This window comes from Dipodomys spectabilis, unplaced genomic scaffold (genome assembly GCF_019054845.1).
Source record: "Dipodomys spectabilis isolate Male_0828 unplaced genomic scaffold, ASM1905484v1 ptg000115l, whole genome shotgun sequence".
Classification (NCBI taxonomy): domain Eukaryota; kingdom Metazoa; phylum Chordata; class Mammalia; order Rodentia; family Heteromyidae; genus Dipodomys; species Dipodomys spectabilis.
In genome coordinates this window covers 9,439,627-9,455,598 of record NW_024870792.1, presented here as the reverse complement: position 1 = coordinate 9,455,598, position 15,972 = coordinate 9,439,627, and the positions used below count along the sequence as shown (strand labels likewise).

General features: G+C 36.9%; 1 protein-coding gene across 2 annotated transcripts in view; it reads left to right on the top strand.

Moving 5' to 3' along the window:
* The window catches only part of Itgav (integrin subunit alpha V), an 87,999-nt gene that overhangs the window by 40,863 nt on the left and 31,164 nt on the right, over positions 1-15,972 (top strand). For both annotated transcript variants that reach the window (XR_006148677.1, XM_042688229.1), the window contains exons 6-14: positions 1,428-1,473; positions 3,149-3,274; positions 4,282-4,326; positions 5,960-6,003; positions 6,089-6,145; positions 7,607-7,659; positions 8,403-8,605; positions 12,840-13,031; positions 15,380-15,425. Coding sequence is in view for 1 of the 2 variants with exons in the window: in XM_042688229.1 (XP_042544163.1) it covers positions 1,428-1,473; positions 3,149-3,274; positions 4,282-4,326; positions 5,960-6,003; positions 6,089-6,145; positions 7,607-7,659; positions 8,403-8,605; positions 12,840-13,031; positions 15,380-15,425 (812 nt within the window). In the remaining variant the exon portion in view is untranslated. The remainder of the gene's footprint in view (positions 1-1,427; positions 1,474-3,148; positions 3,275-4,281; positions 4,327-5,959; positions 6,004-6,088; positions 6,146-7,606; positions 7,660-8,402; positions 8,606-12,839; positions 13,032-15,379; positions 15,426-15,972) is intronic.

Sequence of the window (15,972 nt, the reverse complement as noted above, 5' to 3'; positions counted from 1 at the left end):
CCAGGGCCTCAAGCATGCAAGGCAAGTGCTCTACCACTGAGCCACCTTCCCAGCCCATGTTGAGAACATTTCTGTCTAACCTGGATTCAAACTTTGATCCTCTTGACCTCAGCCTCCAAAGTAGCTAGAATTACAGGTGTGAGCTACTGCACCTGTCTTACATTTTAATATCAAATTGAGATTAATTTGAAGTTGTAAAAATATATTAATTGATTAAAAGTAGTTTCCTGAGTATGTTATGGTGGTGCATACCTGTAATCCTAGCACTTGGGAGGCTGAAGCAGGAGGACCTCAAGTGAACAGCCTGGCTACACAGTGAAATGCTGTGCTTCAAATATGTATAGAGGAAGTTTTCTGAGAAAGTTTATTATGCTTCTCTCAGAAATTGTGGAAAATTAAGAGTGCCTTAAATTTGTAAAAACAAATGAAACTAAAAATCACATGGTAAGGAAGAACTAATAAAACACTTATCTAAAAATGTGTGTCTTTTATTAAATCTCTTATACAATAGATACTAACAATTATTGCTAGGTAACAGATTTTACTAAATATTTGCTTTTGAATGCACTCAGCTTCATATTACTCATAATTCTGAATCTTAGGAAATCAAAGATAAATAAAAATTAGGCTTAAGTTTTTATGAGATGTTTTCAAACAGACATTATTCACATCTGCAGTGTAATGTTCTCTGTACCCATTGCTATGACACTGTTTCCCAGAAGTATTCTTACAGTGTCTCATTGTTAAATTAACAGTTCTTTCCTTAAACCCATTTTGGAAAAATGCTGTTAAGGCTTAACAAGCACGAGATTATTGAAAGTGTGGATGGAATATGCACACATACACACACATACATATGTATATATAGGGAATATGTATATATGTTGGGAGGGAAAATCTCTTGTATACAGCAAGAAAAAATTTCTGTAACACTTTGTTTCAAACACAAAATACTTTGAACTGGTCATAGTATGTTATGGATTTAGGAAATGTTAGTATTGTATAGACCTTTATCCCATAATTTTCTACCTGTTTAAATGTGTGAGACATAAAAGGTAGTTTTCCTTTAGAAGAAAGTTTCTCAACGATTATTAGAATCAATCTTAAAAAGTCACATCTAACATACAAAATTAAAAAGTAATTGTTTCTTATTGTATTTCTACTAGTACCTCAGTTAAAATGTGACAAACAGCCAAGATCTACAGTAAATTTTTTCACATATTAATAAATGTATTGTAATTTTACTTTTTAAACAAACCACTGAAACTGAGTTAGATGAGTTTGAGGTCTATGATTTTTGTTTTAATATATGTACGATCAGTGTAAATACAACATAAATGTCTTTGATTATTATGTGTTTATTGCATTTATTTCTGTTCCAAAGCTGTATTTAAGTATGTATTCTTTTGTTCTATGCTTCAATCCAGGCTGACAGAGTACTTCTTGGAGGTCCTGGTAGCTTTTATTGGCAAGGTAGGTTAATATTCTAACTCATTCATTAATGCCTGTGTGTTTCTGAATGACCAGCATTTTCATGCACCCATGAAAAATTTCAAATTATTATAAAGAAATGTGAAATGTAATTTAAATATGTACTCTATATACCATGTATTATAAAGAATGTAGAATACACCAAATGTTAATGTTATGCATATATTCTACTAGAAAATAAAAAATCCTCAGCTGGTGGTTCATGTCTGTAATCCAGCTGTTCAGGAGGCTGAGATCTGGGGATCCGGGTACGAAGCCAGCTCAGGCAGAAAAGTCTCCATGAGACTTTTTGTTGTTGTTGTTTAAATGACTATTTTTTTTAATTGTAAAGGTTATGTACAGAGGGGTTACAGTTATATATATATGTCAGGTATTGAGTACATTTCATTTTGAACAGTGTCCTGTAAGACTCTTATCTCTGATTAACTACTCAAAACACAGAAGTAGAGCTGTGGCTCAAAGTGGTAGAGTGCTAGCCTTGAGCAAAAGAGCTCAGGGACAGCACTCAGGACCTGAGTTCAAGCCTCACAAGTGACAAGAAAAAAAATCCTTATAATAATTTACTAAATAAATATTTATGGTTATTTAAAATAATACCTTGTTGTTGCATGTGGTATATACGTCTGCTTTTCAGACGCTCAAGCATTAGTAAGTGTAAAACCCATCAGTATAGGCAAGACTGTGGCATTCTAAAAACTCAGGGTTAAAAAGTATTTTGAAATTGTTCATGAGAATACCAAAATGATGATTTTCTTTCAATCAAAAGTGCTTTCTTAAATGTTGAAAACTTTTAATAATAAATGATCTCATTAAGTGTTTAAAAATATATCAAACTGGGAAGTGATGTAAAGTAAAACATTATATTTAGTCTCTGGAAGCCTAATTACATTACCATTTGAGCTTGCACTGGTTGGTAATGCCAGTAATCCTAGCTTCTCAGGAAAGCTGAGATCTGAGGATCATGGTTCGAAGCCAGCCCAAGCAGGAAAGTCCATGAGATTCTTATCTCTAATTAACCATCAAAAAAAGGTGAGAACTAGAGTTATGGCCATGTAGTAGAGCACCATCCTTGAGTGATAAAGCTCAAGGACAGCATCCCTGAGTTCAAGCCCCAGTACTGGCACCAAAAAGCAAAAACAAACACCACACCAGTTTGCGCAGAATTTGCTTTTTGTCATAAGTATTTTGTTATAATGAATATTTTCGTAGATCTCAGAATTGTCTCTAAAAGAATAGAAAATGTTTCTTCAGGTCTGGCTTACTCAATACCATTTTTTCCAAGTCTTTCCATTTCTTTACAAATAGGGCAATGTCATTCTTTTTGATGGAAGCATATCAATGAGAGTTCAAGCCCCACACTTACCAAAAAAAAAAAAAAGAAAGAAAAGAAAAGATCAAATCTTAGATTTAGCATTAATAACAAGAGAATTATTTAAGACTGAAGGATTAGAAATATCTATCTGGTCAAACTTGAGACAGGTAGATCACAAGTTCAAGACTGGCCTGAGTGACAATGTAGAGGGATTCTGTGTCACAAGCAAAACAAAAGAAAAAGTAGAAATACTGATATCTAATATCTAGTATGTTTTTGTTCATGTAAATATCAGCCATTGTCTGCATTAGAAGGTTATTTATGTGTGTGTGTGCTTTTTTTAAGGTCAGCTTATTTCGGATCAAGTGGCAGAAATTGTATCTAAATATGACCCAAATGTTTACAGCATCAAGTATAATAACCAATTAGCAACTCGGACTGCACAAGCAATTTTTGATGACAGTTATTTGGGTAAGTGGAACCAAAATAGAGACTCATTTATTAGAACTGTGTATTTTTCCTGTAATTTGCATATAGTACTTTAGTATAAAAAGTTATATAATATATTATAATATAACATAGTATATGTAATATTATATTTAGTAGAAAAAGGTTAAAAAGCTGAAAAAGGCTAATATCTAGATCTCAGTTCAAAGCCAGCCTGAAAAAGTTTGTGAGACTTATATTAACCAGCTGGTAGTAGAGGTGTGGCTCAATTGGTAGAGTAAAAAAGCCAAGCAAGAGCACAAGGCCCTGAGTTCAGGCCCCAGTTTTGGCGCGAACACGCACACACACACACACACACACACACACACACACACACACACACACACACACACACACACACACACACACACAAATATGTTCATATATGTGTGTTTATAGCAATAGTAATAGCTAGTCTTTAAGATGAGCATATTATGTTTTGGGTACTTTTCTAAGTATTTTGTTTGCTCATTAATCCTGAAAACAAGGTTATGAGAAGGGCACTATGATTATTCCTATCTTCTGGGCAGTAACACAGAAACACAGAGAGGCAGTCTTATCCCATGCCTGAAGTCACCTTGCCCAGCCAGTCTGATTCCAGAACTATCTGAGTCTGCTAAATTATAGTTTTGGATTTGAGGATTTATTAAAGTTCTCATTCTTTAATTTTATTTGTAATCTGTGGAACCAAATCACACCATAGAAGTACTAATTTGCTGCTTGAGAGAATCTATTATTTGTTAGTACTTTTGGATAAATTGCAAATATACTCTGTTTTACAGACTTCCTTGTAGAGTGAATTAAAACCATTTTATTCCTATTAGAAACACCCTATTTGAGTATTTAACTGACTTTGATTTTAAAATTTGTTTATGGTAAATATCTACCATTCTCAGAGGACAAAGGGTTACCCAATTAAAGAAGTTACTTGAAAAGTTTGCAGGAAAGAAAACTACTCTACCTCATGTTCTCTCCCTTTGTTTCTTGCTCAGGTTACTCAGTGGCTGTTGGAGACTTCAATGGTGATGGCATAGATGGTAAGAAGAACCTGTGATATGCTTAAGTATTTGAAACATGTTGACATTGAACTTTTTCAGCAACTTAAAGCACTGCTCCAGAATATTCACAGAAAGGAAGAACAGAGGAGAGTCCAAGCTGGGTCTCTGGCGTCTCCTCCACTGGGAAGGGGCTGAGAACTCACAGAGCTGCTGTGGGCCTTGGTCTTTTTCCCTTCCCAGCCCCCAGCACTGTGAGTTCTCAGCCCCTTTTGCCCGTCATTCTTCACCTTTCCTGCAACCTGCTTGGTTCTTTTATCTAGGTTTGATTTGTAACTGATGCTGTAAGTTTTAGATTTGTTTGTTCTAACCCGTTAGTGAATTAAAAGGCAGGAAACTGTTTAAAGTAGACAGGACAATTTTATTTGAAATTGAAAGGAAAGCTGTGGAAAGTGGGAGACTATGAAGAGAGAGTCCTCTTTGAAGGCAGTTGTTATAGGATGGGTTCCTCCTGTATCTTCTCCCCTTGTCATTGTGCTGATTGTGTGATGGCTTGTGCATGTACCACCCTGGCTAGACAGATACCCAGAGCATTGTGTGAGTAAGAAGTATTTAAGCAGACACCCAGGGCATTCTGGAAAGAAGCATTTGAGCAGGAACTTGAGTCACAATGGGAATAAATGTCATGATGGATGGACCCCATGTTATCTTCCATGTGTTACGTCTGCCGTTTTTTATCCCTCTCTACCTAACAGTTACCTTTCTTTCTCTTATAGCTTCAGAGAACCATCTGTGATATGGCTTTTCATTTTTTGGTTTGTCATCTTTCTCGGCAAGCTTAGATTTTACCTTACCTGGCTCATTTTTCTGTGTCACAGTTACCACCAGCTACCCCATTTCTATTTACTTTGTTTTTTTTTTTTTTTAACTATAAATATAGCATTTCTTAGTTCTTAGGTAACTTTTTCTTATCTCTTCTTCTTTTTTGGGGGGGGAGGGGTGTCCGGTCGTGGGCCTGAACTCGGCCTGGGTGCTGTCCCTCAGCTCTTCAGCTCAAGACTAGCGCTCTATCACTTGAGCCACAGTGCCACTTCTGGCTTTTTTCCCCCCTGCTTATGTGGTGCTGAGGAATCAAACCCAGGGCCTCATGCATGCAAGGCAAGCGCTCTACCACTGAGCCACCTTCCCAGCCCCCTTATCTCTTCTTATTTAACAAGATTGCATTCATTGAGTCCCTAGGATTTCTTTTCATTGAGTCCCTAGGACTGTGTCATTTTATAAATTTTGATTTTATAGTTAAAAATGCTAGATTTAGTCGGGCACCAGTGGCTTAAACTTGTTATCCTAAGCTACTTAGGACTCGGAGATCTGAAGATCAAGGCTCAAAGCCAGCTTGAGCAGGAAAGTTTGTAAGGTTTGTACCTCTAATTAAGCAACAAAAAAATCCCTAAGTGGAGTTGTAGCTCAAGTGGTAGAGGCATGTGTGCACATGTGTGAGCAAACACACATACAGGATGCTAGATTTATTATGGAGTTCCAATTTAAAAAAATCTCTTGTTCATTTTTTACTGAACAAGCATAGCAAATCTTAAAGCTCTCTGGTTGAGCCACCTTCTGCCATTTCCAATGTTGGTCTTTAAGAATGAGTAATTAAGTTTTTGTTTTTACATTTCAGACTTTGTTTCAGGAGTTCCAAGGGCAGCAAGGACTTTGGGAATGGTAGGAAAGCGCAAAGATTTTTAAAAAGAATCCATATTATCGTGTGTTTTACTATTTTTCATTTACTTTTGTTTTTCCTACATAGGTTTATATTTATGATGGGAAGAATATGTCCTCCTTACACAATTTTACTGGTGAGCAGGTATGCTTTTAAATGTTACTCCTCCCCTTCATCATAAAAGCTGGTTATTACATAGGAGAAAGTGTTTAAAATAGAGAAAAGTGTGAAAGACATCTCTAATCCAGTTAAACAGATAATCCACAAAACTACCTGTTATAGTATATATACCAAAAAATGCTATATATATATTACTTTTATGAGTGTGAGCATCTGTATATAAATAACATTAGCTCAATATATTTTACATTCTATGTTATGTTTTTTTCCAGTCAGTTGGAGGCATAAGATCTGTTACTTGTTACAATTAACATTCAACACATTTGTGTGTGTGTGTGTGTGTGTGTGTGTGTGTGTGTGTGTGTGTGTGTGTGTTCAGGGACAAGATTTTGCTATATTAGTCAGCATTTTCTCATCAGCATTTTCTAATATATTAAAACTTTTTTGGCAGTTATTACAATGGTTTTATGATTCCATAAGACTCAGTGTAGTAGATACAAGATAGGCTTTAGGTATTTTGCCTTTGTTTTCGCCAGAGTGATTTTTTTAACTCAAACCTTGTGTTACTGCATAATAGGGCTAGTAGAGTTTGGTTTGTTTCATTTTAAGAAGTGAAAATCAAATTGCACACAAATAAAACCACAAAAGCTTGATTTTTCTTTGCTATTATCACTAAATTCTCCTTAAGGAATGATTTTTATTAGATGCAAAAAAAAGCACAGCACAGAGATGTGTGTTATAGATGAGACGAGCAAAGTTAATTTTTACTACATGAAATAAAGTAGTTCTTTCCAGTGCTAGACATTTTCTGTGAGAATTTTACGATATCTGGATTTATGTCCCTTTCATAATTATTTCCAGCAAGGCTGCTCTGAGTGTGATGGTGATAGTCATAATAGCCCATAATAAACTCAGACTCACTTCTGCTATGTCAGCGTCAAAAGCAGAACCATCTAGAGTCATTGATTGAAATGTGAGAAAAAAATGAGCTCCATTCCGTATCTTTCTAAACAGTTATTTCCTCTCAGTCTTACTAGTTACACATAGAGACAATTATTATTAATTACTATTAGTTAATAATTGTCATCATCCCAACTGCATCGGTATCCATGTATAAAATCTTGGATTCAGTTAAAATGCCTGTTGGTGACTATGTGTCTTTCTGTGAGGGTGTCTAACATTTTGAGGGGTAGAGAGGAAATGAGATGATAGCTTAGGCCTTGGAAGGAGAAATAACTAGGATTTGAATGAAGAAGACATTAGAGTGATGTACCTAGAATACATTTGACCCATAAATCTAGGAAGATAAACAGGTCTTATCGCTTGATTGTATTGGTAGACTAAATGAAAAGACAAAGCATTCAGATTGAAATGCTATATTCTGAGAAAAGTAATCCTTTCTGTGAGATACATGTACTACAAATGTGAATTGTCTGATCTACTTGGTCCAGATATAAACATCTTTTTTTGCATCTTCTTATTCAGATGGCTGCATATTTTGGATTCTCTGTAGCTGCTACTGACATTAATGGGGATGAGTAAGTTTAAAAAATGTTTCCAGAAACTGTTTCTTGTGCTTGTAAATATACTCTCCTAAAACTAAACATTTTTCCTTCACTTTCCTTGTCTCTTGCCTGCTAAAACCTTTCTTTTTAGGGCAACAATTGGAAGCAATGTTAATAATGAATATTAGTAAACAATTGTGTTGGTTATAATTTTTTCAATAGCTTTTATAACTATAAAATATTTTTGCTGTACTGGTAATTTCTTGAAAGAGTTGAAGGAAGATTTGGCTTTTGAGGCTGTGATTCCTATGTTTTGGTGTGATAGTAAGAGTTTCTACACCTGTCTCTAGTATTGAGTCTGGGTTCCTGTAGTGATAGTGGATGAACCATTCATGATCCATGTATCTGCATCACCTATAGCTGGTCAATCATTGCTATGACTGGTTTTGGTATCAATGTAACCATAAGATGTCCAAAGGGGCAGGTATCCTCAGGGCTTGAACTTAGGACCCTGGTACATTTGTTCAGGTTTTGTGCTCACAGTTGGTGCTCTACCATTTGAGCCACACATCTACTCAGGATTTTTGCTGATTATTCAGAGAAAATAGTCTTAGATTTGTCTGCCTGCACTAGTTCCAAGTGATTCTCAGTTCTCAGCCTTCCGAGTAGCTATGGGTAAGTGCTGAGCCACACCATTGCCTGGCTGGAAACATAGTTTTAATAAGAAGGAAAAGAGATTGCTTTGATTTTGTTCAGTGAGAAAACTATTGTTTCAGTTATGCAGATGTGTTCATTGGAGCACCCCTCTTCATGGATCGAGGATCTGATGGCAAACTCCAAGAGGTGGGACAGGTCTCGGTGTCTCTGCAAAGACCTTCAGGAGACTTCCAGACTACAAAGCTCAATGGATTTGAGGTCTTTGCAAGGTTTGGCAGTGCCATTGCTCCCTTGGGAGACTTGGACCAAGATGGCTTCAATGGTAAGGTCAAAGTGTAGTAGTTGGGGTACTGATTTTGTCTCCACCTGAAAAATGCCCTAAAATCCTATCAGTAGGAGCTCACTTGAATAAACATCCTTTGTGGAAAGATGGTTGCTTTTTAAATTCTTTATTAAAAATGAGAATAAAATAAAAAAATAGTAACTTGTGAGTTACTATTCAAGCAGTCTGAAGTCTGAGTGTCAAATGATTCATTTCTGAAAGGAACTTTCCTTCTCTGTAAATGGCGGTATTTCTCTCTGCATCCTGCTGAGACAGCGCCCTCTACTGTCTATTTGGATATTAATGCCAAAGGCTCCCAGGCATATAGTCAAAGCAGGTTGACTAGTGGCATGCCTACCTCCTAGGTGTGATTTTCCAGTAACGTTTTTAAACCATAAATTTCTTGTGGCTGTGTAAGAATTTGAGTATGTTCATTGGCAGATGTAAGAGGTGTAAGCTCATTTTTAAAAATAATTTTAAGGGCTGGGTTGTAGCTCAATGACAAAGCGCTTGCCTAGCAAGTGCAACGTCCTGGGTTCGATCCCCAGTACCAAAAAAGAAAAGACAAAAAAAATACAGTTAAAAAAAAAAACCAAACAAAAAAAAATTTTAATAGTTGTAGATACCTAGATATCTTTTTCCCCCCAGTCCTGGGGCTAGAACTCAGGGCCTCGGCACTGTCCCTGAGCTTCTTTTTGCGCAAGGCTAGCACTCTACCACTTGAGACACAGTGCCAATTCTGGTGTTTTCTATTTATGTGGTACTGAGAAATTGAATGGGCTTCTATAGATTATAAACTAGATACATGAAATGTAGATCACAAGATGTGCTGGTAACAAAAGCTACATTTACACCTGATGACATTCAGTGGCATTGGTTCTGTATTCTGACTCCTTCCTTTCCAACTACCCCCACCAGAAAAACCTTAGACATCATAATCATAAAGAGGATTATCAAAATAATCACTATCTATTCTATGAACCAGGTGTCTGGCTCAGGCCTGTAATCCTAGCTACTCAGGAATCTGCGATCTGAGGATTGCAGTTCAAAGCCAAGCCAAGGCAATGAAAGTCCATCTCCAATTAAGCACCATCTCCCCCACCCCCACAAAAGTCAGAAGTGAAGCTATAGCTCAAGTGATAGAGCACTAGTCTACCCATAAAAACACAAACCAGAAAAGAAGAACTAAAATGATCAGAAGAGGGAAGAAGTTGACTGCTTGAAAATATAGCCCTTTTAAGATATAATAGCCAAGGATGAAAATAAAAAGAAAACATGTATAAAAATACTTAAGAGAGCTGGGAAGGTGGCTCAGTGGTAGAGCGCTTGCCTTGCAAGCATGAGGCCCTGGGTTCGATTCCTCAGCACCACATAAGCAAAAAGAAAAAAGCCGGAAGTGGCGCTGTGGCTCAAGTGGTAGAGCGCTAGCCTTGAGCTGAAGAGCTGAGGGACGCGCCCAGGCCCAGAGCTCAGGCCCTACGACCGGACCCAAAAAAAAAAAATACTTAAGGGTTTAAGGCTGGGCACCAGTGGCTCACGCCTGTAATCCTAGCTACTAAGGAGGCTGAGATCTGAGGATCATGATTCAAAGCCAGTCTGGTTAAGAAAGTCAGTGAGACTCATCTCCACTTAACCACCAGAAAACTGGAAGTGGTCCTGTGGCTCAAACTGGTAGAATGCTAGCTTTAAGTGCAAAAAGCTGAGGGACAGTGCTTAGGCTCTGAGTTCAATCCTCACAACCGATTAAAAAATTTAAAAAGGAAGTTTAGAAAAATTACAGTTTATATTAGCTGGACACCAGGGGCTTATGTCTATAACCTTAGCTACTCAGGAGGCTGAGATCTGAAGATCGCAGTTAAATGCCAGCTCAATCAGGAAAGTCCATGAGACTCTATCTCCGATAATCTACCACAATAGCTGGAATTGGAGCTGTGACTGAAATAGTAGAGCTTGAGCCTTCAGCAAAAGAAACTCAGGGACAGTGCCTATGCCCTGGATTCAAGCCCCAGTAGTGGTGCACTCACACACATACACAAAAAGTTTATATTAAGTCATCCCTCAATAGAGCAATATTTTGTTCAGAATTTATGTTATAGTAAATACTTTCTTAATGTATATGTCAGCTTAGAAATTATGCTTACTTTTTATAATTTAACAAAGGAAAAAAGACTATGTAATTTAAATACTTATTTTTAAAGGATAACACATTTTTAGTTGATGCTTGTACAGACCAAACACTCTTTTGTGGGATGAAAATGAGAGTAAGGCTGAGCCCCCAGGTCACAGAAGAACTAGCATTTCAGAAGGGGCAATGTATATGTGAAACAATTGACACTAGCCTGTGATCACCAATGTGTTTGAGATACTTAACACAAAGGAGGAGAGATCAAAGTGTCTTTGATGTCTCAAGGGGTATCATTGAGGAGTCATAAAAATCAAGTAGGTACAATAAAGAAACTGGAGCAATTTGGTATGGCTAGTACAGAAGAGCCATTATAGACGAGAGAAACATGTCCTTGATATAAAGTTTATGGGTTTTTTGGTGTTTTTTTTGTTTGTTTGTATTTTACTTTTTATTTTTGTGCTGGTCCTGGAGCTTGAACTCAGGGCCTACGTGCTACCCTTGAGCTTCTTTTGCTCAAGGCTAGCACTCTTATCACTGGAGCCAGAGCTCAGCTTTTTGGTACTTAATTGGAGATAAGAGTCAGGAACGTATCAGCTGAGGCTGTCTGCCAACCTCAGGCCTCGGAACTCAGTCTCCCGAGTAGCTAGGATGTTTATAGGTGTGAGCCACTGGTGCCTAGACACACTTGCCAGTTTTGAAGAGAATGGGCGGTGAGATCAGGACTAGAAGTGGGAGCCACTTACTTAAGAGGCTGGTGTGGGGTTCAGGAAAAGCATAGCAATGGCATGGCTGAGGCAGGAACATTAGAGACAGAGAGATGCAGATAGATAGATAGAGTTAGGGAAGATCATAGTGACCAGGTAGTGTTTGGGATACTGTGTGTGTGTGTGTGTGTGTGTGTGTGTGTGTGTGTGTGTGTGTGTGTGTGTGTGTGTGTGTGTGTGTGTGTGTGTGTGTGTGTGTGTGTGTGTGTGTGTGTGTGTGTGTGTGTGTGTACACACTGGCCCTGGGGCCTGAACTCAGGGCCTGGACCCTATCCCTAAGCCTCTTTTTCCCAAGGCTAGTTCTTTACCACTTGAGCCACAGTGTCACTTCCGGCTTTTGCTTGTTTAAAATTTTATTGTAAAGATGCTGTGCAGAGGGGATACAGTTATATGAGTAAGTTAATGAGTACATTTCCTGTCAAGAATTGTTACTCCCTCCTTTGTTGTTCTCCCACTATCCCTTCCCTCCCCCCTCCCTCACTCCTCTCAATACCCCCTCCCTCCACCTCAAAGTTATAAAGTTCATTTCCAGTATACTGTCTTGTGGGGATCATTGTTGCAAGGACTATATATAATGAAGCATAGCAACACTAACTCCAGCTTTTGGAAAAAAGAGGCTCTCATTAGACCCTCTATACGGTTCGTTCTTTTTCTCTATTGTTTTTCCCCCTATGGTTTCCTTATTTGCAATAATTAGTATATATCTAGGATAATTTCGTCAGATGAGCAGAAAAGCCCAAACTTCCAGCTTTTTCTGAGTCTCATGAACGTTCCTGCCTGGGCTGGCTTCAGACAAGGATCCACAGATCTTAACCTCCTGAATAGCCAGGATTACAGGCATGAGCCACCAGTGCCTGGCTGAGATTATTGTTTTTTTAAAGCATTGAAAATGTTACATGTTTATGTATTTTTATGAAGTCATAACTTTCAAATATATTTTTGAACCAGATTGACTTCTATTGAGAAAAAAATGAAAACTATGTGTAAATAAATTATGATGGGGGGGGTAGGATTTTAAGTTATAGAATGAACTTTAGATGAGTTTTTGACCTGTGCCCTTGCCACCTTCTACGCCCAGATTTTAAAGATAAAGCATTTGAAGTCTGAATGGTTTGTCCAAGATCAAACCCAGAATATCTCAATCCAAACTAATGTAATTTGTAAAATGGCATAAATTTACAATTTTTGCTTGAGGTTTCTTAAATTAGATGAGTACTTTTAAATGGAATATTCCATTGAACTTTGAATCATTACTTAACATGGTAAATGGGTTCTAGAAATACTGAAGTCTTTTCATTTCACTTTCCCATCTCTTGCCCTATTCTCCTCTCCTTTCCTCCCACAGATATTGCAATCGCAGCTCCATATGGTGGTGAAGATAAAAAAGGAATTGTTTATATTTTCAATGGAAGATCAACAGGCTTGAATACAGTACCATCTCAAATCCTTGAGGGACAGTGGCCTGGTCAGAGCATGCCACCGAGCTTCGGCTATTCGATGAAGGGAGCTACAGACATAGACAAAAATGGATATCCAGGTACTTTCTCACCAATTCATGTGGCTCTTAGATGCCTCCATTCTGTAGTTAGCAGTTTTAGTTACTCTTTTCTTGATTTAGATTATGAATCTTTTTAACTTAAATTTTATGGTTAAGGTAGAGTTACAGTTACACAAGTCAAGTAATGATATAAATCTTTTAAAGTTAATATTTCAAGTGTCGATCAGGCACCTGCTGTATTCAAAACATGGTTCTCACTGAAAGGGATAAGAACAGAGTATAAAACAAATATGCTGAATTTATTGTATTACCTTTAAGTCTATTAGAATATCAGAAAAAATCTAATCTTGTAGATGCTATAAATAAAAGCCAAATACTCGGTCCAAGTTGTTGTTGATGTTGTTTTTAATAGCCATTTTGAGTTCTTTTTTCTTTTTGTATGTGTGTGGTACTGGGCTTTGAACTCATAGCCTCAAGTTGTCACTTGGCTTTCTTGCTCATAGCTGATGCTCTACCACTTGTTCCCTTCTAACAAATCTTATTTTACCTTACTTTTCATTTCCATGCATTTATCTCTGCACAGTTCTATATTGTATACCTCAGGTTAAAAATCCTAAAATTGTGGTGGCAAATTTATGTTGTTTTAAGGTTGTTAATACATATTGGCTCCATTTGTTAGGAAATGGAAAGACTTGGAAAAAATTGTATTAAGTGAAGTAAGCCAGACCCAAAGAACCATAGGTCCCATGGTTTCCCTTATTTGCAATATCTAATACATGTGTAGGACAAGCAGAAAAGGCCAAAAGCTATGTACATATGACCATATAAGATGATGTTAAGCGAAATGAACCCAAGATAGGGACACAAACATCTTTTTTTCTTTCTTGCTATTGTTTCTAACCTATTTATAAGGTACTATGTGATTTTTTTTTTGTTGCTTTGTAAGTTCCTCCCCCATGGTATAACCCCTGCTTTCACTGTATTTGATGTCGGTGCCCTGCATCTTGTATGTACACTTCTCTAATTCGGGAAGGGGAAGGGAAAGGGTAAAAACAAAATGCTTAAATAAAGATACAGGTTGACCCATTGTAACAGTGAGATGTACAAGACACTCTGTTGAAATCAACTTACAACTTCGGCCAGAGGTGTAGAAGGGGGTGGCAGTGGTGGGAAACAGGGATGCTAGGGGAAAAACAAAGGAGAAGGCAAATGCTCAATAGGAAACGTACTCATTACCTTGCTCATGTAACTGCAACCCTTCTGTACAGTATTTTTACAATAAAAAAGTACAAAAAAAAAACTAAGAGATAAAAAACTTTGTATTAAAAATTACCTAACAAAAAAATTAACGAACTTTTTTTTCCTCCCCAAAAAACAAATTTACCAAATGGTTTTTTTTAGTCAGCTTTTTAAAACAATAAACAATTGATTGTTTTCCCATAATCATTCCTCTTTTCAAATAATTTGGCTATATAATAAATGGATAATATTACTTTGTCTCAGTTAACAGTTTCAGATTACTAGTGAGCATTTTTAATATATCTTTTTGCAGTTTGGGGGCTTTCTAAAATGTATTTTTGTCTCTTTTTCGATTGAGATGTGTTTGTTTTTTTTTGTTTTTTTTTTTTTTTTTAATAAACCTTGCTTAGTACCTTAAATACTAGAGGTGTTGGCTTCTGAATTTTTCAGCGTTTCCCAGTTTGTCACATTTGCATCTTATCTATGGAGAAGTTTTAAATTTTTCATGTGATTCAATTCACCTGTCCTTCTGATTTCTCATATACTTTTTTTACTTAGAAAGGGCTTCCTCACATTCAGCTTGTATCTGTATGACGGAGCTCTGATTTCATTTTGTTTTCAAATCACGAGTTGTATCAGTTACATGTAAAAATGGATGCATTTTATTCTTGCTGATTTGAATGCTCTCTGCTATCAGATTTAGCATGTCTGTGTATGTGTGTGCATGTATATGTGTATGCACATGCGTGTGTGCTTTTTTGGAGTTTATCTTTATTTTTGAAACAAAGCAAGAGGAAAAAAAGAAATTTAATAATAACTGTACAATCTGCACAGGCATCCACAAAACTAAACTTTGGCGTATTCATGTATAGGAAATGGGCCCTTCCCTGTTGTTGCAATTCCTACTAAATATTCATTGAAAGAATTCTTGTTCACTTTAAAGATCTAAGTGATCTTGTAATGAGTGTTTGTACTGCTGAGCTTTTTTAAAAAACAGTTTTTAGATATTATAGCTTTATACGTGTTTTCTTTCAACTTTTACCTTGGGAATATGTTTAATTCTTTTTAATTACATTAAGTATTTTATAAAGTGACATAAAATTAATAAAGCATTATTGCTAATAACATTTTTTTAACTTTCTCTCAAGATTTAATTGTTGGAGCTTTTGGTGTTGACCGAGCAGTCTTGTACAGGTAGGTTCCATATTCTGTAGTATAAAAATATTCAACATGAGGGCTGGGAAGGTGGCTCAGTGGTAGAGTGCTTGCCTTGCATGGATAAGGCCCTGGGTTCAATTCCTCAGTACCACATAAACAGAAAAAGCTGGAAATGGCTCTGTGGCTCAAGTGGTAGAGTGCTAACCTTGAGCAAGAGCAGCTCAGGGATAGTGAGTGCCAGGCCCTGAGTTCAAGCCCCGGGACTGTCAAAAAAAAGAAAAAGAAATATTCAACATGAAAATATTCGAAAGCTTAAGGGTCAGTGTTTAAATTTGTTTCAGTTCTTGAAGCAATGATACAGTGTGCTTGTTCTTTCTATGAAATACTTGCTGCAGGGAAAGAATACGTATATAAGGAGGTATTAAATAGAAAGCTGTACTTCATTTTCTTTCTTTCTTTTTTTCTTTTTTCTTTTTTTTGCCAGTCCTGGGGCTTAAACTCAGGGCTCTGTCCCTGAGCTTCTTTTGCTCAAGGATAGCACTCTACCACTTGAGCCACAGTGCCACTTCCAGCTCTTTCTGTT